This window comes from Falco peregrinus, chromosome 14, assembly GCF_023634155.1.
Source record: "Falco peregrinus isolate bFalPer1 chromosome 14, bFalPer1.pri, whole genome shotgun sequence".
In the NCBI taxonomy this organism is placed as follows: Eukaryota; Metazoa; Chordata; class Aves; order Falconiformes; family Falconidae; genus Falco; species Falco peregrinus.
In genome coordinates this window covers 17081280-17104532 of record NC_073734.1, presented here as the reverse complement: position 1 = coordinate 17104532, position 23253 = coordinate 17081280, and the positions used below count along the sequence as shown (strand labels likewise).

At 35.9% G+C, this 23253-nt stretch overlaps 1 protein-coding gene across 7 annotated transcripts in view; it reads left to right on the top strand.

Moving 5' to 3' along the window:
* Positions 1–19448, top strand: part of NETO2 (neuropilin and tolloid like 2) — a 35114-nt gene extending 15666 nt beyond the window's left edge. For 3 of the 7 annotated variants that reach the window (XM_055818853.1, XM_055818859.1, XM_055818858.1), the window contains 6 exons: positions 660–908; positions 3375–3419; positions 3509–3636; positions 7234–7462; positions 13458–13571; positions 16620–19448. In XM_055818853.1, coding sequence (XP_055674828.1) covers positions 660–908; positions 3375–3419; positions 3509–3636; positions 7234–7462; positions 13458–13571; positions 16620–17200 — 1346 coding nt within the window. In that variant the 3' untranslated portion in view covers positions 17201–19448. Of the gene's footprint in view, positions 1–659; positions 909–3374; positions 3420–3487; positions 3637–7233; positions 7463–13457; positions 13572–16619 lie in introns of all 7 variants that reach the window. The other 4 variants (XM_055818854.1, XM_055818855.1, XM_055818857.1 and 1 more) reach the window with 4 other exon arrangements.
* Positions 19449–23253: the final 3805 nt, after the last annotated feature.

Here is a 23253-nt window from a genome sequence, read left to right as displayed (position 1 = left end):
AAGGTATCATAGCTGCATCTCATCAGGATTTAGGGATCTGATCCAAATCCTGATGTTAGGCTGTCACCGGTTCAGACTTACCAACATCTGTAGACACCTGAATATTAGTAATAAATATATGAAGCATTTACACTTCTCTGAATATTCTAATAAAAGATCTCTCCTGCCAAAGGATCTCCAAATTTGGGCTTAATGTTTAGGAAATATACCCGTGAGTAGTTCTTTGTATCTTTTTATTTTCCATTCTTTTCTGCATCCATCAATATTTTGTCCTTTTTTATGTACTTTGCTTTCACAAAACACTGGTTTTACTTTATATCTTAATATAAACCTTGTTTGAATACCTTTGCATGTATGTTAATATCTGTTACATGTGCTGCGTTAAATTTATGTCATTACTGAATTCTCAACAATAAAGAACAGCAAGCAAAAAAAAATCCATAAAATCCCATGAAAAAGTATCTTTGGCTCAGTCATTTGTAAAATTGTTATTACAGTGTATCGAAGTTTTTGTAGCAGACTGCCAGATGTATTTTGAGAAGTTTCCAGTCTCTTTTTTATCTTGCTGTTTTGGAGGCCTGTCTTTTCATTATTTCATGTCTTCATGTGCTTTTTATATAGATCTTCATTAAATCTTTTGCTTGATTTTTTCTGTCTAGCTGCTCCACGACAAAGAATTGAGTTGACCTTTGATGAACCTTATTACATAGAACCCTCATTTGAATGTCGGTTTGATCATCTGGAAGTTCGAGATGGACCTTTTGGTTTCTCCCCTCTCATTAATCGTTACTGTGGTCTGAAAAGTCCTGCACTAATTAGATCAACAGGGAGATTTATGTGGATCAAGTTTACTTCTGATGAGGAACTGGAAGGAAAGGGATTTCAAGCAAAGTACTCATTTATACCAGGTAAAGATATCTAAAATCCTGATCAGGTTAATGACCATCTGCTCCCATTGAACTCTGGATGTATTTATGCTGGCAATCTAGAGATGTATTTCATCATAACTTCTTACAAAGGCAAAGTGACAATGCAATAGTTACAGTGTCAGTCCTGCTAATCCTACAGTGTACTTGACTAAAACCCCTTTGGCAAATTGACTGAAGGAAATTACAGGTCTCTAGTTTGCTTGTGGAGAAGTCAGTTGATCTTGTTCATGATGAAGGCTTCATCAGCTTCCCTGTTACTCTTAACTTGTACCAGTTTCACAGGTGGTAGGAATGGAAAGAGCAGTTACGTAGACAAATAGCTGGCATTTTCAACAGCCTATCTTCTAGGAATGTAAGACACTATGACAAAAACACTTGAAGCATATTTACAATAGCACTTCCAGCCAGATGCAAAACATTTTAAATCTTCATTCTGAAAAGCCAGAAGAAATATCTATACAGTCCAAGCATCAGCTCTTAGTGTAACTAGTTTCCTTGAAATCACAGGCTCAGGCAACAGAATTGTTCTTTGCTCAAAGTACTATGTAATTTACAGGGCATGAAGGAAAGGACAATATGCTGACAGTGCCTTTTGACAAACAAAAAGTACATCTGCTCTGTGGGGCCACTTAAAACTGGCAGGGCATTCTTTTTACAAGAAAATTTGACCTGATGTTCTTGTGTAAAGCTTGACTGCTGTACTTCATAGGTACTGTATGTGTAGCTATCAGCATTTTATTGTCCTTTGGGACAAAAGACAATGTACAAATGTCAGCTCTGCTACTACTATACATGTATACACAGACATAACTTTTTAATGTCATCTTTACCCAACTGGTCTTTACCCCTACAGCACATGAAAAGACTCTACATGATTATATATTATAGCTTAGAGAACTGTATGCCTTGCTAGGGATTTAGACTTGGAAGCTCTTCAGATTAACATGGTGACCAGTACACTGGGAAGAACGTGCTAAAATGTTTTCATAGGAACAATGCTTTTACATTTTGCTAAATCTATTTCCAAACTCATGTCATTAACATCAGTTTCAAAACTAACTTAGCCTAGTTCCAGGCTGGAACTTTAAATATACGTTTAAAGTATTATTTTCACAATAGATTGCAGCAACTGAAAGACTGGTATTTTTCTTTTCTTTCTTCTACATTTACATGGAGTGTGGTAAAACGTCTTGGGATTGTGAAAATGGAAGCAGACATGCACGTACAACCCCACTTCATAAAAAAAATAATCAGTTCACAAAGAAGGTTGAAAATCTTGCAGAATTTTGCATATAGTGATCATAGATTTCAGTACAGGTAGCTAAAACAAAGGAAGGTAAAGAAGGCATTTTCTCAACTGTACTGAGTCAAGCTCAGGACTGAGGTACTTTGGGGGAAGTGATAAACTCACTATACAGAAAAACATTTAGAGGATTACAGGAAGAACCAAATTCTGGATCTTCATTTGGAAGATAATTTAGGCAGGCACTTTTGCATTAACCAGTGCTTTCTTTGCATAGACTAACACTTCACACACATGCACACACTATGATTTGCCTGATTTATGTGGTGATTTTCTATGCCACAGCTATGAACGGGCGTTTCTATGTGAATGAAGTTTCTATGCTGATTTGACGGGAAACACTAACTCAATCATTGAAATGTAAACCTTGGACATCCCAGCCCATTACAGACTCATTTTTAGCCAGCCCTAGACCCAGTAAAGTCAAGTGCCATCAGTTAACCATTATGAAAAAGTATATTCTTCACTATTAGTATGCATACAGTATACTACCGCAGTGGATATATATACTACAGATACATAACACTACCATACATCACATTTAGAAGAGAGGAAGTAGAGAAGCAATTAAAGGTGAAATTCTACCTTCATAAATTATGTCTAGAACTGTGCTACCTGGCCTAATAGAAGAGGCATGGGTACCCAAGGGACAAGCGTCTTTAGTATTGAACTGACCTTCTTTATTAATAGCAATTAGTAATTTCAAATTGTTGATATGTTGTACTAAACTACTCCATTTTAAATTGTTCAGAACTAGACAGACAGCAATCTGATAAAAATGATGCACACAGAAAGATCCCCTGTACTCTTGTGGAGCTCAAATGATTTCAGTAAAAACTGGCATGATTAAATTCAGAATGTAACGTAGGAACAAAATACCAAATAGTAATTTTTGGTGTTATGCTGAAAAGCTGAGCTGTCAGCATAGAATTACCTTATTCAGATAAGGTCAACCTTTGCAGAATAATGTTATCATAAAAAAAAAAAATGGTCTCTGTAGCCTCCAATTGATTCAGTAAACTTTCTGGTAATTTTTATTGTGACATAATAAAAAATGGACATAATCTTCAGATTATACTAAACCTTGAAGTGATTCTCAAGCACTGATAGCCCCTGTGATTCATTACTTCTTTCTATTACAGATCCTGACTTCACTTACCTAGGAGGTATTTTAAATCCCATCCCAGGTCTAGTATTACAATAACAATTTCTTTATACATGAAATTTTAAATTAATACCATATTGCATTTGACAGCAAGGTATATCTTCTCCCTAGACTGCCAATTTGAGCTCTCAGGAGCTGATGGAATAGTACGTTCCAGTCAAGTAGAACAAGAAGGAAAAACAAAACCAGGACAAGCAGTTGACTGCATATGGACAATTAAAGCTACTCCACATGCTAAGGTGGGTTTCATTCATATCATTCAGCATATAATGGGTTTCCAACTCATTAGTAACAGGTAATAGTCACAAGCTGTGATTTGCATAATGTCTTACTTTCACTGAAATGAGTTATATATCAGTGGCTTAGGAAATTCAGATAGAGGACTGTTTCTGAAATAAAACTTATACAGCAAGTCCACAGTGTTGTCTTCCTATTATATGAAACTCAAAATACAAAATAACTGTGAAAACTGTTTAAGCAACAATTTTTAAGGGCATTTGACTTGGACTCTTGTTTTATTGGAAGATCACAGGCAAAAATTCACTGGCTAACAGCTTTGATAAATTCTAGCAAATCTTGCTGCCATGGTTTAAAATTTTGCCTCCAGTGGTTTTGTTACATCAGTTCTGTTTAAAGTCAACAGAACATGTACCTGCTCCTCCCCAGTCTGATTCACAATCCAACACCTTAAAACCCACTTTCATCAGAAGTCTGAGCTAAAATGAAAGACTTTACCTGGAAAAAGCTGAGGAATTATCACACTTTCTCTTCTGAATTAGCTATAGGATCACAACCTCTTAAAATGCCACAATAAAATTTTCCAGAGCTTTTCTGACCTGACCAAGCCCTAAAGGGCCATATTAGCTGCTTGAGCCAAAAATCAGCATTAGTTACCTAGGTACCTGATATTTATGACTGTGCCTGCAGAACTAGAGACTGCTTATGAAAATATCACTATTTTATGCTCATTAAAAACAACTTGAGCTTTATTGTAGGGCAGAAGAAGGATAAAATCCTATTCATAAATCAAAAATACTATACCTATAACCTGTTTTTTTAAAAAATCCAGCAGCTATATGTTTCAGAGTATATTTTTTTCAAATCATATACTTGTTAATTACTTATGAGTTGCACTGAAGAATACATTTTTTTCTCAATATAGCATACACATATTTCATTTTGTTTCTGTATGTGTATTAAAGCACATACCACTGCTTGCATGTACATAAAAATTTAAAAATATTTTAAGCCGTAGTTGCCAAGATGACAAACCTACTCTATGCCTTCTTACACGTTCCTAATAGTTAACTAACTAGCCCTATTAACCAACTTCCAAACTAGTTCTAAAACAGCAACCTAAAAGATAGTAATAAAGAGGATGAGACAAGAAAGAAACTAAAACTCCATTAATATATTTGAGCCTTTGAGGAAGTGACTCAACTCCCAAGAGCTCTATACTGGTATAAGTAATAGTAGTAGTTCTTCCAGAAACAATAATAAAACCATTTTCTCTCTCCATTGCCACTTGAGTGCACCAGGTCTTATGCTTAAGTATTTTAATAAATTATTGAATGTTGCCAGGAGGCAGAGTTATAGTTGGGTCCGTCCTGAGATTAGATCATCATCCTAAATTATTGAGTTAAAACATTACAGAAAAATAATTCTTAGTATTCTGACAGTGGTTTCTCAAGTTTCAATTCTGGCTGAATTAGGATGATAAAATCCATTAGATCTGATATGGTGGTCTCTTGAGAAAAACAAGCATAGACATTTTTAATTTCCTCAATTTGATTTTGTAATAAAAATAAATTTTTAAAACTGACACAAGTGCAGTAACAAAAGGACTTTTAAAATCTGCATAACAGATATTTAATAAATTGCCTCCAGATTTCAGAAAATTACTAGAATAATCAATATAACCTAAGAGTGAGAACCTTTTATATTTACTTTCCTAACACACTAACCAGAAAGAGCTTTTGCAGAGATGAGCACTTTTAATGGAATTATTCCTTTGTTTTCATACATAGAATAGCTCTACTAAAAGCGTGCTAGTTTATTTTTAGCTTCCATTGTAATTTCAGAGCAGATAAATAAAGTCAATCATTAAACGAAAATACCGTCTCTCAGCCCAAATACTAGGACTTACAGCTCACACCTATGTTTGTGAGATAAGACATCAGTGGAAGACAGGTTCTCAAATGTAGCTGAGAATTTCCAGCAGTAAATCTAACAAAGAGGGAAAAAAAGGAAAAATATACTGAAAATCAGAAAAACAGTGAGATGAAACATGAGATAATATGGGACAGATTGCACCTTTTCACAGAATGTGCAAGGGGAAACAGTGTTGGCAACCTGCCTCTGGAAAACACTGGAAAAGCCGGGGTGTACAAGTGCCACCTGTCTTTTCCTGTCCTCTTTTACCATGTTTTCAATCGAACCTGTTAAGTGCATGTGGGGGGTATCTTTTTTTTTTTTCCCTAGAAGGGTGGTTGGTTTTATTTTAGTGAACTCTTTAAAATTCAGTTTTAAAAGGCTTTGGCACTAGCTGAGGTTAAAAGCGAGATGCGGCAAAAGGGCAGAAGAAGAGGTAACAGCAGCAGTAAGCACAGTATTCATCTACTGTGTCTTCCCTGCTTCACAAACTAAACAGGAGCTTGAGATTCTTGTCCCTGGGCAGATGCGTGAAAAACCACACTGTGCAAAAGGTCTTTAGCATCCATAGTACCAGCCAGAGAAGTCATTGTAAATTGTGCTCCAAACTCATACAGTCTAGACCCAAGCTTATCTGAGGAACATACCGAAGACCTCATGGATATTGGACTAGCACTTCTTCTGCCACAGAGCTGTAGACCTTAGCCTCCACGTGGACAAATTTCTTCTCTGTCAAAATAATGGCTGTCTAAGGAAATTTTAAAGTTTAAAGATGGACTTTGCAGCATGCTTAGGTGACTTCGTTACAAACCTCATCAACTTTCACTAGAATTTTGAGAATACAAATACAACCATTCAAGAGATTAAAAAGCCCTATGATCTTTTCATGTAATTCTAACTGAATTGCCATTCTGCATGTTTCTTGCTCCAGCAAAATAAATTATTTGCTTACTCTTCAAGTGCCATCTTGGTCTTCTAGTTTCCTTACTGCAATGTTCTATGCACACGCACTGCCTTCTCTGGGATTAGGTTTTTGGTTTTGGAGGAAATAAGATTGGCTTAAACTTATTAACTCTTCCTAGATAGCCAGCTTACTTTTCTCCTGCTTCCATTTTTATTCAGATTACTCCTGATGTCATGGTTTATGTCTTCTGTAACACTGCTGTGGTTCAGTAATTAGCTTTTATTCTGAAGCAATAAATTTTAATTTCTACTTCAGAGCTTTTCTGACTAGATTTCTTTCCTTATATTTTGACATTGTCTTTTCTAAATTAAAAAGAAAGAAAAGAGGACAGTCAAAATACCATTAAAATTCTTTCAGCACGTTTATGGATTTCTTGTATCTCTTCTAGAGTAACAGACTGCACATTTAGCAAAGCTGCTTAGGGCTTTCTTCAGCAAGTGTGTTGCTTTTTACTTTTTTTCCAAGGGGAGCAGAAGTATATCAGATTATTAAGTAAAGATTGTTTTGGGGAGGGTGTAGAAGTCAAACAGATACTTAGACAAATTTCCAGTAATACTCAACATTGACATTTAATGAGAAAATGGAAGTTTAAAAGTGTTGTGAATTGGGAGCTACATATATGTGTAAGGGGACAAAACATCTTATTCAAGATTTGCTAAGAAAGAAAACTGTCTTCTCTGTATTACTTTTCCTAGAGACATTAATTTCTCTTTTCTGACAGATTTATTTGCGATTTCTCGACTATCAAATGGAGCATTCAAACGAATGCAAAAGAAACTTTGTTGCTGTATATGATGGAAGTAGCTCTATTGAAAACCTGAAGGCAAAGTTTTGCAGCACCGTAGCAAATGACGTCATGCTGCAGACGGGGACAGGTGTGGTACGAATGTGGGCAGATGAAGGCAGTAGGCTAAGCAGATTCAGAATGCTGTTCACTTCATTTGTGGATCGTAAGTAGATTTTAAAGTACCTGTTCTCCTGGTATCACAGTACTTCAGGTATTTTAGAAAAAGCATCAGCTGTATATTATGCAGCAGGAACACACAAAAAAAGGTTGTTTCTGTTTCCTTCTCACAGTAGCAGGTAAATTAAACACTTGCTTTATTACAGTTATAAGCATAGTTCCTGAAGAAAGGCTTTCCTCCATTCTTAAAAGGTTTATTTTTCATTTGAATTCAGTACTAATACAGCCTTAAGCTATGTCCTTCTCACAGAGTTCTTCAAATGAGCACAGACTTACCTAAAAGAGACAGCAATGGGACTGAAGTGTGCTCTCCCACTAGCCCCCATCTTTCAGTTGCCTGCCAGACACCACAACAGGCTCTTCTCAAGCCCACACTAGTTGATCAGAAGGCTAGAAAACATGTGTGACCCTGCAGAGCCTGGATCTTCTTCCTATCCACAGCTCTACCTTCAATTTTGGACCTAAAACTACACCCACTCCCACCTAAGCTGCTACCTCTTCCTCAGCTGCATGGGGCTCTGAATGATCCTACACATGCTCCCTTAGCAAAGCCCGGTTGTGTTGTGCAACCATGGATAAGAGTTAAATCGAAATTTATTTAAGAAGGTTGTATTAAAATCAGAGCTGTAAAAGCAATCTGGATTCCATAGCTTGGGTTAGAGATAGTCTTTATTCTCATTGTAAATTAAGATTTTTCTTGAAAGCATGTATTTTGTGAGGTTTTCTTCTAAGTGTTTGCTCCTGACCTTGGTGGAATTTTGCTGCCTCACATATTTACAAAGGATATCATTGTCCACATTGCAGAACCTGAAAATAAGCGCCATCTTCAGCACTAAAGTAGACTTACATTTAGAACTGCAGAGCAGATCTAAGGTACATGGGGAGAGCTGAATAAAGCATATCTGCCACTTCAGGGAATCTAATCTATGTTTTTGCTAAAAGTTTTCAAAAAGTGCAGCTTGAAGATTAAATAGTACAGATTTCTGTCAAAGAAATAATTTTTTCTCACAAAACTAACATGTCTATAGCCAGTCCTGAAAGGGATTCTGGTCACCACCTTGCAAAAAATTTCAGGTTACCAGTTAACAATTTGATTTTGTATTCTCTTCCACAAAACAGTGGAGTTTAACACAGGAGAAAAGTTACTTTCTGTAAAACCATCTTTCTAAAGTAATAGAGACTTATAAGAGAAATAGCTTATTGCTTACTTTGCACACATGGTAGTAATAAACAATTGAATGTTTCAAACTAGTCTATTGTTTAACCTACAGTAGACTTTTAATAAACTTTAGATACTGAGATTTTCAGTAAAAATAATTTTTAAGCACAACTTGCAAAATTGATAACTGTTTTCCAGTAGCTTTAATTTCAATAAAATTTTTAATATTAGCGATAGTGCAAGTTATTCCAGATTTCAATCTAGAAAATGCTATGAACTTTGTCAGGGAAATTAACTATTTTTATTATAAATACTGGAGTAGTTTGTTTTGGTTTAGGGTTTTGTTTGTTGTTTGGGTTTTTCAGGATTTTTTTTGTGGTATTTTTTTGATTGCAAGGGATTGAAACAGTAATTACTCCTAAAGCTAGATAACTTGCCAAACTTCTGATTTTAAAGCAACTCAAAAGTCATTAGCAGAAGAAAATCTGCAAAGGTATGTGGTTATTCTTATTTATCTTCTACCTGTCTTTCTTGGATAGGGTAATTGAAAAGAATGTGTCTGAAAATGTTTCATATATTTTTAAATAATTTATTGATAAGAATTTTTCTAACTGAAAAGAGTGAATCCATACTTATTTTCATATTGTTAAGCTATTTTTCTCTTCTACCTTACTAATGATTTGTAATTATATGAAACCAACCATGAAAACAATCAATATTTCTGAAAAGATTTACATAAATGAACTAATCGTGCATGACAGTCACCTTGCACACACCTAGTGCTGCTTGCAGATTTGACTAAGTAATTCAGCTAACAGCAATGTTAAAAATCAATGTATTTGATTTCGGTCTTGATTCAATACATGAATAATGCTGGATATAAAGAACACTGTGAACATTGCACCAGTCTTAGGCAGCTGTTATGAGGAGAGTCCAGCTATGTCCTTGAAGTCCTGGACTGGAACCAATCAATCATTGTGACTTTTAGACTTAGCACTCCCCAAGAAACACACAAGAGGAAAATGAAGCCATTTGTCCCATCTTTATGAACTTGTGAACAGAAGCCATCCCCCCAAAATGTTAAAAGAGACTACACAGGAATGTAAAGTAGAGACTATGCTGGCAGATGGAGATGCAGCAGCAGAATGCATCATCCAAAAATACAGGAACGTGAAAAAATTCTCCTGTTTGGAGGAATAAGAAAGGGAACGTGTCTTACATCATAATTCTTCCTCTGTGCCTCCAAAAGAATTGCAGCTCCATGCAGATCCATACTGAAACACCAGCAGATACACATGGATCCATGACAACCACTCTGGACAGGAATTTCATAGATCCTGTGTTATCTCATAGTTAGAAACGTTTTAGTAGATGTTGTAGCCTGTTAAGCCTTTTCTCAGCTATTCTGTTTAAATGGTGATCCTATTTATCCTTGATAAAGTAAAGCTGGTGCAATCTTTCTTCCCAAATTCATAAAGAAAAACTACTCTCCCCACATGCTAATAAAGCCAAGAGCCTTTTATTTTGTAGTCTGCATTGTAAACATTTCAGTTCTAACTATTAACCTTTTATATATGTATAATGTTTAGAAATGTTGTCTACATCTTCCTGTTTCTGTGAATTGCTTTGGTTGTCTGGGATGCCTGTTTTCATATTTAGATTAATATTCTTGTGTAAGTTCTAGCCTGTCATTATTTAGTCCTTCAGGAAGCAGGTGTGAATCCCTTTGGAATTTAATTGCAGCATACTTTCAGACGGTGCTTACATCATGATTTCATATGATGCTTGTGCCTTAAACCGTTGACGATGTGAACTGCCTTAGCATCCACTCTTGATACATCGCAGGTGATAGTTTGGCACAGCAAAACTACAACAGTCAGGTTCCTTTATATTTTCTTTCCTAAACAGTAGCAGTTGGTGAAACAGTTAAAGACATAGTTAAGTCTAAATGTAGGGAAATGTTTGATTTTATTCTTCCAGGTAATTTCTTAAGTTCAACCATGCAATTAAGTCCCACTAAATCATGTTCCACTAAAAATGGTTTGGCCCTTGAAACAAAGTGGGCATAAAACATTTTTTAAAATGTTCGAAGCCTCACTAGGAAGTATCTCTGGTCAGAGAGGATCAAGGAGAGCAGGTTTCCCAGGACCATGTGCAGTCAGTTGCTGAACATCTCCAAGGATGGAGACTCCACAACCACTCAGGGCAACCCATACCAGTATGTCAGATTCTCCAAATCCTTATCTTCATGCCATTTCCCTGGATCCCCCCATATCTCTCTTGTACTGGTAACTCCAACACTGAGCATAGCACCCCAGGTGTGGTCTCACCAGTACTAAGCAGAGGGGAAGAGCCACCTCCCTTGACCAAGTGGCAATGCTCTTCCTAATGCAGCTCAAGATGCTGCTGGCTATTTTTGCTACAAGAGTGCATCACTGCCTCTTGTTCCACTTTTTCCTACACCAGTACTTCCAAGTGTTCTTTCACAGAGCTGATTTTCCAGCTCGCTGGCCGTCAGCCTGTACACATATGTGGAGTTACTCCTTTGCAATAGCAGGGCTTTGTGTTTCCTTTTGTTGAACTTTTTGAGGTTCTTGTTGACCCATTTATCCAGCCTATCTCAAATGACAGCACAAGTGTCCAGTCTGTCAGCCACTCTTCCCAGTTTTGTGTGATCTACAAACTTGCTGAGGGCGCAGTCTGTCCCTACATCCAGGTCATTAATGAAGACGTTAAACAGTGTTGGCCTCACTATTGACCCCTGGGGTACACCAGTAGTGACAGCCTCCACCTGAACTTCATGTCTCTGATCACAGCCCTTTAAGCCTGGCAGTTCAGTCAGCTTTCAGTCCACTTCACTGTCCTCCTATGTAGTCTGCACTTCCATGAGTTTCTCTACAAGGATATTATGGGATACAGTTTTGAAAGCCTTGTTGAAGTCAGGATATACAACATCCACTGCTCTGCTCATCTAAGCTAGTAATTTCATCATAGAAGGCAATCAGGTTGGTCAAGCATGATTTCCTCATCATGCTGACTACTTCCAATTCTTATCCCATGTACATTTAAAATGGGTTCCAGGACTGTATGTTCCATCACCATCTCGGGTACCGAGGGAGGCTCCACTCTGTCCCATTCAGCACTAGGCCCATATTTTCCTTGGCCTTCCTTTTGTTGATGATACACTTGAGAAAGCCCTTCTTGGTGCCTCTTCATGTCACTCACCACATTCAACTCCAGGTAGGCTTTGGTTTTCCCAGCCCCATCCCTGCACACTCAGTGTGTCTGTATTCCTCCCTGTGCACCTGACCCTGCTTGCACCTAACATGACATTTCATTCATAATCGATACAGTGGATATGATCTGTACCTTCCTAAGCATTGATCATATTTTAAAGCAGCGTTCTTCAGACTAAATCTACTTCCCAAACAATTAAATTTTCAACTCAGCTGAGCAAGGAAGATACATGTGATAGCTACCACAACATTTTTAAACACTAAAATTACATAGGTAAATTCTTGCAAATACTCTTTAAATACATGCTCTATTACTTGAAGGTACTACAGCACTTGTGCTACAATTAAAGCGCAAGCTTCCTATATGGAACTTCTTGCCAGGGGTTAAGCAATAAGAGGAAGCTAATACAAAAGCTTATAACCAATGAACATAGGTTACCAATATTCAGTGGAGCAAGAAATGGGAAGACAATATTAATGAGGTTTAGAGAATGCAAATTCAGAATTAAAGGTTTGAATTTTCTCTTAGGCATAACTTCCCTTTTTATCACTGAGATTCTGAAGCCTAACAGAAGGAATAAGTGAAAACCATGCTGTGTTCAGGGATACTCACCCTCCTCTGCTGTACCCTTTGGGCTTCACATTGTTTCAGAGAATCCAGATTGCTCAAGAATAAATTCTTTCTATGAAACCAAATAGTAGAATGTCTATCACACATCTTTGCTGTTTAATACATAACTGACTCCACTAATAAGAGACATTTCCATCACAAAAATACCACATTACTGAGACAGAGAAAGGAAAAATCAATTTCTTGTCCAGTGCCCTGAATTCATAAAGAATTCCCTATGTATATTATACAATATCCTGAAAAAAAGTATTACTTTTAAAATATATTTTTCTAATGTCAAGGAGCTATAAAAATCATTCACAGAAACAAAATCTTCAGGGCAACTTTATAGTTAATTTATTTCATCAGATTTCTAACTATATATAGACAGATAGCTAAAAAGCTAAACTCTACTCTCTCAATCCCTGCATTAGCCCTAATAGGAGGATCTAAGAGCTTTGATTCACAAGCAGGAATGACTTAGATGCCTCCAGTTACTGAAATCTCTTGCAATTACTGAAACAGTCTTCCACAAGCTGAAATCTGATTTGCCTTAAGATGTTAATGGGCTCTTAAATGCAGATGTTCAGGAACTGCTTCCAACATCTACCTAGCAGATGCATAGCAGACTGAATAAATATATAATTGATGGTGAGCATGCAATTTGTAAGTATTAAGTTTTTTTAAACAAGTATAAAAATCCGTCTTCCATTATCTGTGTTGTGTGACTGTCTCTATCTGCTACCGATTTTGAGCAACAATAATTTTTTGTTGCATTGATAGTACGACTGAAAGCAACCACAGGAAGAGAGATTAAATCATCCGATAATTAGCGATGCGCAAGAAAAGTAAGCATGTTTGAAACAGGATAAAGAATGAGTACGCATGTTAAAACAATAACAGGAATTCACTAGTTTTATTACAATGCATCAATTACTAAATATTCCTAATCTTTTCTTTCTCTTCTCTCCTGCAGCTCCCTGCTCAGGCAACACTTACTTCTGCCATAGCAACATGTGCATCAATAATTCTTTAGTCTGCAATGGCATTCAAAACTGTGCTTACCCTTGGGATGAAAATCACTGCAGAGGTGAATATAGTTCAAATTATAGAGCCTTTATAAGCTAGGCTGGTCAGTTTGCCTTTCAAGAAAGTCATGAAAAGTCTTTTTCCTGGAAATATGCTGAAGACAGCTATTCTACTAATCTCAGGAAGGTGTTCCAAATTTTTTATTTAAACTCAGGGAACATGTAAGCATCCTGAATATTGATATTACTGCTTTATAATTACATTTCTTCCTCCTCAGCATATACTCTCTATCTTAAAAGGATATCAGCTTAACAGGAAATAGAATCTAGCATTTGCCACGTTGCATCCTATCCATTTCTAAACTTTAAATGAAGCAAGGATCACAGGGACAGGTAATAGGTAATACCTTTTAGAGAAAAAACAGAGAGTTGGAAAAAGACAGACAAGCCTTCAAACCCAAAAAGCCTTTCTCAACATTGAAATAAAAGCAACAATCTTCAAAGACAAATGCAATTTTAAAACATTTATTTTCAGTTAATCACAGACTACGTCCAAGTAAATGCAGCTGCTGGATATGGTGTGAGAAAGGGTGGGAGGAAGGAGGCCTTGTTAGGAAGCAAGAAGTCATCGCTTATGGAAAACGGACACATGTAGATCACTGCTTCTAGAACATGAAGCAGGGGAGTATTGCTTAAACCATCACATCTACAGTAAAGACTTGTTTCAATATCAGGTTTTTTAGGAAAAATTCTCATGATTTGGGGAAACTGTTACTCTGCTAAAGCACCAATACATTCACCTTGCTTTAACAGCGACTGAATTTTCAAAGTTGGAATATAACCAACAGGTCAACAGTTTTCTTGCTAAAAGAATAAAACAACAAACTTGAGCTTGGGCTTTTTTTGACAAATAGAATGATATAAATAGGTCTGAGTAAAACACTCCAGAAAGATTTAAATATGTGCTCCATTTCAAAGGTAAGTTAACTCTGGAGGAAGGGTCAAAACCTTCTCTCCATAAAATCTTGGAATAAAACGGCTTTTCAACACACAAATCCGGCTTAAATCTTCAATAAATAAATAAATATTTAAAAAAACCTACTTTGAAATTGCATTTTGGGCAAACAAAAAAATTCACACCACTAAAATACTCTCCTGCAAGGTATATGATGGAAACTTTCCAGTTGACAAAACTGATCTATAACTCCCAAGTTTTCAGTGTAGAGTAAGCTTCCTCTAAACAATCCTTGGGTTTGATAATATTTAACATTCCCTCTTAAATGCAATTTCTAGATCTCTTTCCCAGCTTTACCAACTGCTTTCTAGAATCTTGCCTAGACTCCACACTTCACTTACATACTGCAGTATTTAAAAAAATGAATTCCATGAAAACCATACTGCAATATGAAGAAAGTGTCTTTCACAATATTTTTAAATTGCTGTATCTTGTGCTGGATAACCTACCACATTTTATGTTGAATACAATCTAAATTCTGCTGTTATACTTGCACAGAAGATAATTAAGAGACAGCTGAAGACTGGATCCATATTGCCAGCAAATGTAGACTGAAGAGAGACTGATTGAACCACATCAGCAATATACAGCCTTAAGAAGCAAGTTGCTCACAATTGTGCTCAGTTCCTGCAGGCACTCAGAGTTCTCATCTAGTCCTTATCAACAGCTACCTAAATCTGAGCCTATTGTCATCTGCCTTATGCCTAAGCCAAATGACACAAAAAATGATAGAAAAGTCAGTTGTATGCAATCTGTTTTAAGAGACTGGAGAAGACATCACCTTTTGCGTAACAACTTTTTGACTTCCAAGAATTAAGAAACCTAGATGCAGATGAGAGAACTGCCATAGCACTGGAATTCAGGCCTCCCACAACGTATGGTAACACTAAGATCTAAGGGCAGGGTAAGGGGAGATACCCTTCTTCATATTGTAGGTAACTCAGAGTAAGCAGGCTAAGCTCTGAAGTAAAACTGTATTTCAGTCATAACTTCTTATTAGCCAACTCCTTGGGAGTCTCTGTTAAGTATAGGGACTGTTTCAAATAGCGTGTGATGGTATATAGCTCTCTCCATGCTGTGTGGTGTACTCAGGTGCGTAACTATTGTCCAGATGGCAGAAGGCAGATTATCTGAAAACAATGTGCAACAGTTAGGCTATTACATTTTCTTCTACATAGGTTTAAATGCTTTTCTCCCCCACTAGCAGATGTTGCAGTCTCACTGCAGAATTCTTTTAGTCTCCTAGGACAAGCATGTTTACAGAACAGAAATCCAACTGTAAAATTTTAATCTTCAAGTAAGAATTTTAGGTATGGAAAACCATCTTGTTCTGATGCTGCCATCTTGTGTGTTTTCATATGAAGTACTAGCCAAAAGTGCCATGTGATTTGAGTTGGTTGGTGTGTCCATCCTCCCCCCCCCCCCCCCCCTTTTTTTTTTCCAGCTGACTTGATTATGGGACTGTTAAAACTGCAATATATCTATGCTAAAGCTCCCCGTGTTGAAATAGGTATAACAGACTTACACAACACACAGAGTCCTTAAATTTACAAGGGATGTGAAAATAAATAGTACAGTCACTCTTACATCATCACTATGATAATATTTCACCTTTAAAGAAGAACTAGACCATTTTAAATCTAGGTTTCCTTCTACTGACATCAATGGGAATGTTACCAGCGGGAGCAAATATGCTAAGAGAAGCATCATTTGTAGCTGTATTTCACCTATTTAAGGTTAATTTCAGCCTATTTAACTTATGGATTTTGGAATATGAACTGATCAGTGTAGGTTCAGGATTGAAGCCACATCCCAGCTGAGTCAGCATGCACCGGCCACAGAGTTCCACCTGCCACTGAATTAGCATATGGGAGCCACTAATGCAGACAGGGAATTAGACTTGCTGAACAAATGCACAGATCCAGTATGATAAATCCCATTGACATTACAGGTCTACTCTCTAGTGCCATTAAGCCACTTCTTTAATATGGCTTTTCTGTGGCAATCACAATACAGCTTGCTTTGTTTTAATACGTGATCAAAAGCGTGGAAAATAGTAAAAGCCTTATCATAATCCTTATTTTTTTCTTTGCAGAAAAGAAAAAAAATGGATTGTTTGAACAAATCACCAGAACTCATGGAACAATCATTGGCATCACATCAGGGATAGTTTTAGTTCTTCTCATCATTTCAATTCTAGTACAAGTAAAACAACCTCGCAAAAAGGTTATGGCTTGCAAGACTGCTTTCAATAAAACTGGTTTCCAGGAAGTTTTTGATCCTCCACATTATGAACTGTTTTCACTAAGAGACAAAGAAATTTCTGCAGATTTGGCAGATTTATCAGAAGAACTGGAAAACTACCAGAAAATGAGACGCCCTTCAACAGCTTCCAGATGCATTCATGACCACCACTGTGGCTCCCAGGCCTCTAATATAAAACAAAGCAGGACAAACCTCAGCTCCATGGAACTTCCCTTTCGCAATGATTTTGCACAGCCTCAGCCAATGAAAACATTTAATAGCACATTCAAGAAAAGTAGTTACACTTTCAAACAAGCACATGACTGCCCTGAGCAAGTCATAGAAGACAGGGTGATGGAGGAGATTCCGTGTGAAATTTATGTTAGAGGAAGAGAAGATACGACACAAGGTTCATTATCTATTGACTTCTAATTTCCTAGTGAAAGTGCTATCAGTGTATATACAAGATGCTTGTGTACAATGACAGTGTATATATTAAAAGGTACTATATGCAGCGTGAGCTGCACACACTTTTAGCTTATTATACTTCATTTAAAAAAACCCACAGTCTTCATAACTAATTCTTGCTGCAGAATGGTGGATTTCCTCCCATCTTCCCAAGCTACCTATCTAATGGAGGAGTAAGACAGAGACTTTGCATGGAAATTATAAATTAAGGATATTGGAAGAAAAAAACAACTACTAATCAATGAACACTGAAAACAATGACTACTATTCTCTTCCTCGTATCATTTTCTCTCCTTTAGATGTCTGCTTTTCAAGACAATTTTAATACCTCAGTTACATAAATAAAAGTAGTTAAAGTGCACCAAGTGTATATCAACATAGGTGTCTTATCGTATTTGTCAAATTGAAAGTAGAGTTAGTGTTAAGTGCCAGTTAAGACTCAAGAATTGTGTTGCAGCCATCTGTTTCATCCTACCTACCATTTGTATTGCTTTTAATTATCAGTTCCTCACTCTATGGTTTGTGCAAAATAAGCGAAAAGGATTATTGCCTTTTAAAAATAATGAGTTATATTAATTTTAGTATATTTGGAAATATATAATCTTTGGAGGTTTTGGTTAAAACGCAAGTAAGTACTCATGTTACTCTAGATGCAGACTTTACCACAGCTTTCTTTCAAGAAGGTTTAAGATTTTAAAATATTCTGCTATATATTATAGATCCACATGGCTCACTGATTTCACAGCTCTGTAGTTAGAAAACAATTTTGTTCCTGCATTTTCAAAGTATTTACATAAATAGACTGTACTGTGCATTTGTCTCTTAAAATAGCCTTTTACTCCTTATTGCAGCCAATCTTCCCTACTGAAATCAGTGATGATACCTTTAGCTCATGTCCTGCTTGCCTGAAGAGAACTGCTCTGAGGTCTGTTTGATTACCAGGTATATGAAGATACTGGAAACACAGAGAAATCACAAAGCAAATCTTATTAACCCTTATGGAACCCCTTCTTGTGCTCCTTGTTTCCACCTGCAAAATTGCACATTTCATACCTTTTTTAATGGTGGTTTGGACCTAATTTTAAAGTTTTTACAATATAAAAAAAATTTTAAATATAATAATCCTCATTGTGGTTTTTAAAATTTTTATATAGTTTGATACTGTACAGACTATTTATTAAATCAAAATCTAGCACCTGTACAGCAGGCTTGTTTCAGTGTCCCGATCAGCAGCTGGGAATAACGTGCAGTGGCTGCTGCATACATCGCAGTTTGCCAAAAAATACTTAATACGACTTCCACATTAGCCTACATTTAATTCCCTGGTTTGTTTGGATTTATTCTGGTTTTATGTTTACAGGAAACCTTTTACTACAGTTGACTTACCAGCTTGCAGTGGGCATATCCTTTATTTACAAATGTATGTAAAACCATAATGTTTGTTGTGCTGACTGTAGTACAAAAAAAAAAAAGTAATAATAATCTTAATATAGGACCCTAGAAACTGAAAAATCTTCTCTTCAAAATAAAAGATGAACAACAGCTGTTTTCACAGATTTTCATTAGAATGACAAAGAAATTTTTTTTATAAATGCTTAGAATGTAAGAAATTTAAGGGGAAAAATAAAAAGGAGGGGAATTGAGTGTCTTCAACACTTCCCAACTTCAAAAACTTCAAAAAAACCATCCAAAATCCCTGTCTGATGTCTAGAAATAATTTAATCAGAAGGTTAGAGATCAGACCCCTAAGGCTGTATCCTGGTGTCAGTTTTCATGCTGGTCCCAGAATGTATTTCAGATTGAAAGAATGAAAGTGGGCATTATTTTTAGATGCACTTCATGCAGAAGATGTTTAAAAAATCTAGTTAATTTTGACTTGAAAATTTTTGAATATTTAGTTAAAACTTTTCTTGACAGATGTCATTTACTTCTCATTGATTTCAGTAATAAATATCTCACCGTGACCTATATGATATAGAATGTTATTTGTGATAGTCTATTCGTTCCAGATTCTTTCAACAAGTAATAAGTAGTTTTACATAGGTCATTTTTATCCATATAAAGTAAGTGCTAGGTTTGCATGATTAAGTTTTCTTTTTAAGGTATATTTGTCCATGTGATAAAAATGTGATCCCTATTCTTTCCTAAGTTATGTTGTCTTTGAACAGTAAACCTGTAATAATAAAATAAACAGCAAGCCTGCAAAGCCCAAGTCTGTGGAGAAAAGGGGAAAAGCTCTATTGAAGAAGTTCCTAAATGGCCTGAATAATATTTCAGTCTCTGTTGTAACTTTCTGATTTCATGGTCAGAACACAGTGCTTTTTGGCTACCCCAGAGCATATAGGTGACCTCCCATCACCCGTCATGTCTTCTGTGCATAACTTTTTCCAATAACCCCAGGACCAGCTCTACAAGCTTTGCTTTCCCCCTCCCTTGTTGTCAAATCTGGGGTTCTGTCTTTAGGATAAATAAAGACAAGATACTCCTGCCTAGTTAACACCTGCTCCCAATTCCCAATGCAGAGCAAAAACTCTCCTGGAGGGAGCTTTTCAGTTTTTCTGTAAGAGCAGACCCAACTCTTACTGTAGTAATAGCTGTACACTTGAACAGACCTGAGAGAGAAACCCAAAGGAATAAAGATTTCTATAGGCTTCTATAAACATCAAGAGCAGGAAAATGAAATATCAGTGCTTGTTTTATTAGAAGCAAGGTGAAATTAACATTGAACCTAAAAATCTGAAAGGAAAACTTGTGCGTGGTGTGTTTAAAAAAAAAAAGAGTATGTCTATACATCTCATTGTAATGTTGGGTTCAGTTACTTAACTGTGCTTTAAGATATGAGTGGAAACTATTAGAGCCATAATTCCACTTCCAGTATAATCAAATTCCCTTCACTGCAGAGAAAAACTAACTGGGTGGACTGCTTGGGTATGATAACCCAGACTGGAGAAAACTGACATTTTCAGCAAAAGAATCTAGTATTGGTTTTGCAGTCTCAATCCAGCTGGAGCTTATGTTGTGGTCTTCAAAATCTGGCAGTAGTGAAAAACACCACCTTTCATGTACTTGCAATATCTAAGTACTGTTAGCCTATTTCTATTGTCTCCATCTTAAATCCATACATTTCTAGGAGCATCTTGATTTTGCGCTCAATTCTACCCCTATCTCTGATATCCTCTGTTAACACTGAATGCTCACATAAGCAGAGATACATTCCCTAGACACACATCGACAAGGAAAAGGCCAACAGCTTTAACTTTTTGGGGTTTATAATTAATTTTTACTTTTTATCATAGTAGTTTAGACATCAAACTATCTAACATGAAGAAGGATAGAAGTTGTAAAAGTAAACCTACAGGCAACATGAATATAAAAGTGACCGAGAACCATGATTGTGGAGAGTTCTGTAAGTAGACATCTGCATTTACAGATATGACGACAGGGGTATAGGAAACTCAGATTTCATACTGTTACTGACTCTGAAATGTTTCAGTGATCACAGAAATACTAATTTGTATTTAAAATGCATGGGATTCTTTTGTCTGCTATAGACAAGATGACCCTCATAGGGCATACAAATTATAACGGCATATTATAAGAATTACTGTCTATTTTTACTAAACCAATACAAAGAAAGGTTACAAAAAGAGCTGTCATTGACTTAAAAGAAAAGGTGCTTGTCATGTGAACACAGAATTTTTAAGTCATTAAAATACACTTTGTTTTCTTTTTTCTTTGTTATAGACAATTCTGTGTGTTAGCAGCAAATCTTCTGTTTAAGGAGGAAAAAAGGTGCCCTATTTTAGTCCTTAAATAAGATTCATATATCAATGATCATAAGCTTCCAAACTATTTAAGTATAATCCTTTATCTGAAAGGCTACCAAAAGTAAAAATAATAATAATAAAAAAAATCTTACCACCTATATCTGAAAAGCCAAGAGTAAATTACTGCTTGAAATGGAAAAAATTAATTAATATGGATATATTGAAACATACCTACAGTTTGATCTCCCTGTATGGTCTGTCTCTATATATCTGTTCACAGCAAAACTCATTCACATCCATTTACTTTTACATGTCCTTATTTCAAAGTTTATGTATGAGCCCTATGATTGCTCAGGTCTGTAGACTGTTTACCAAAACAAGACTCCTAATCTATGTCAGTCTGAAAGATAAGGTGATTTTACATTATTTGAGATCATACTGTTACAACTAAATATTAATTATAATGGGAGAAAGGATTTTAAAATCAAAACCCTTTTGAGACGATTCATGCTTTGAAAATGAGTATTTATAGCACTTATCATTATAACCATATAAAAGCTACTATCTTTAAGATTTCTGTTCCTGTGGTTTCAAATAACCATCTCTGTATGGCATAAATCCCTCCTATAAATACACAAATAAATCACATGTCAATATGCTCTTAATATGTGGTTCTATGTCACCATGGAACTGCAAGTTTATTTTCACATTCAACTCTGCTACGCTCCATTTTACAGAATCAGCTTAAAAAAATTATCTGTTTTCCATCTGTTTCATAGATCAGCACCAACAACAGTCATTTGTGAATTGTCAACTTCTTCCCTCTTATCTAGCTATTGAAGATAATCTACCACATACCAGATAAAACAGCTTAGTTTTTCTAAGTCTGTTCTTATAGAACCAGACTCAGGAAGAAACAAAGAACTTGCTGTCTTTGTATGTTTTTTCCATTACAATCACATGATTTATGGCAATAGCTTTTATACTGGAGAAGCACATTAAAAAAAAAATTCTGTTCAAGAAATAATAAAGTATTATAATAAACCAAATAATAAGTACCTAAGACCTACACACTTCTATTCAAAATAATTCACTGTTTTGGAATCTGAATCATGCCTTCTGAAGGGTAAAAGCTGTCAGTGCTGCCAGTGTACTTAAATATTGCACATCATACCATCTTCTCTGAATAACTACTCCTCCCAAACATAGATTTCCTAGACATCTTTGAAGTGTTAAATCTTATTTCACTATTTTATTAAATGTAGAAATACAAGCATATTATTTACATCTTATAATTAGCCTCAAAGTGTATTATCACCTACATAAAAGTTGATTCTGTCTTCCTTCCAGATGTAGAGGCAAGAATTACATTGTAGAAGTATTTATCATTAAATGATATTCCAGAGTTCAAGCATTATGTTAGTTTCTGAGTTTATAATGCAGCTTATTTTTCACCTGAAAAGTAAGAGACTACAAGGAAAACGCAAAGCTCACAGGATTATCTCCTTAACCTCAAACAAATATGGCTAAACTGGAACAGAGTACATCAATGTTCTAATACTCAAGGTTTAGTATCTAATGGGGAAGTAATATCAGAATTAAAAGGGTAAATATATTTTATGTGAGAGGGTTTATTTTGCCCCTGGTTATCAAACTCTCATAACACTTGTCTTTAATAACTACAGTCGCCTGTGAATAACACAGGAATCCAGAGCTTAAGCTTCCTTTCAGTTCCACTAGCAAAGCACATCAAATTTTACAAAAATTTTAAAAAGCTATTTGCAGAGACAGGAGAGGAGTTAAAAATTAAAGAAATGGCAGACAATAAAATACTAATCACCAATCATTTCTGATACAATGTTTAACTCGCCCTTCAACACACTCAAATTATTCTCAAGGTAATAAAGCACATAATTCTACTTAACCATTATGTTATGTTCCCTCACTTCAGTAAACAGCCTCAATAGTACTAATATTTTGGAAGAAGCCAGCTGTTAGTACTGAGTTTACTGGATAGCATTCTCAGTTACTACTGTTCATTGTATAAAAAGATGATACAGTGATTAATGGGGGTGAGAAAAGCAGGAAAATACCCTTGAAAGCAATTAGGAGAATAAGAGATTCTTGGAAAGGCAGGTCAATAAATCCCAAGCCTCTTAAACATTGTAATGAATCTTCTGTTTGTAAAGAACAAACAGACAATGTACATAAGCAATACCACACATTACTGGCTCTCCACTGTATTTTTAA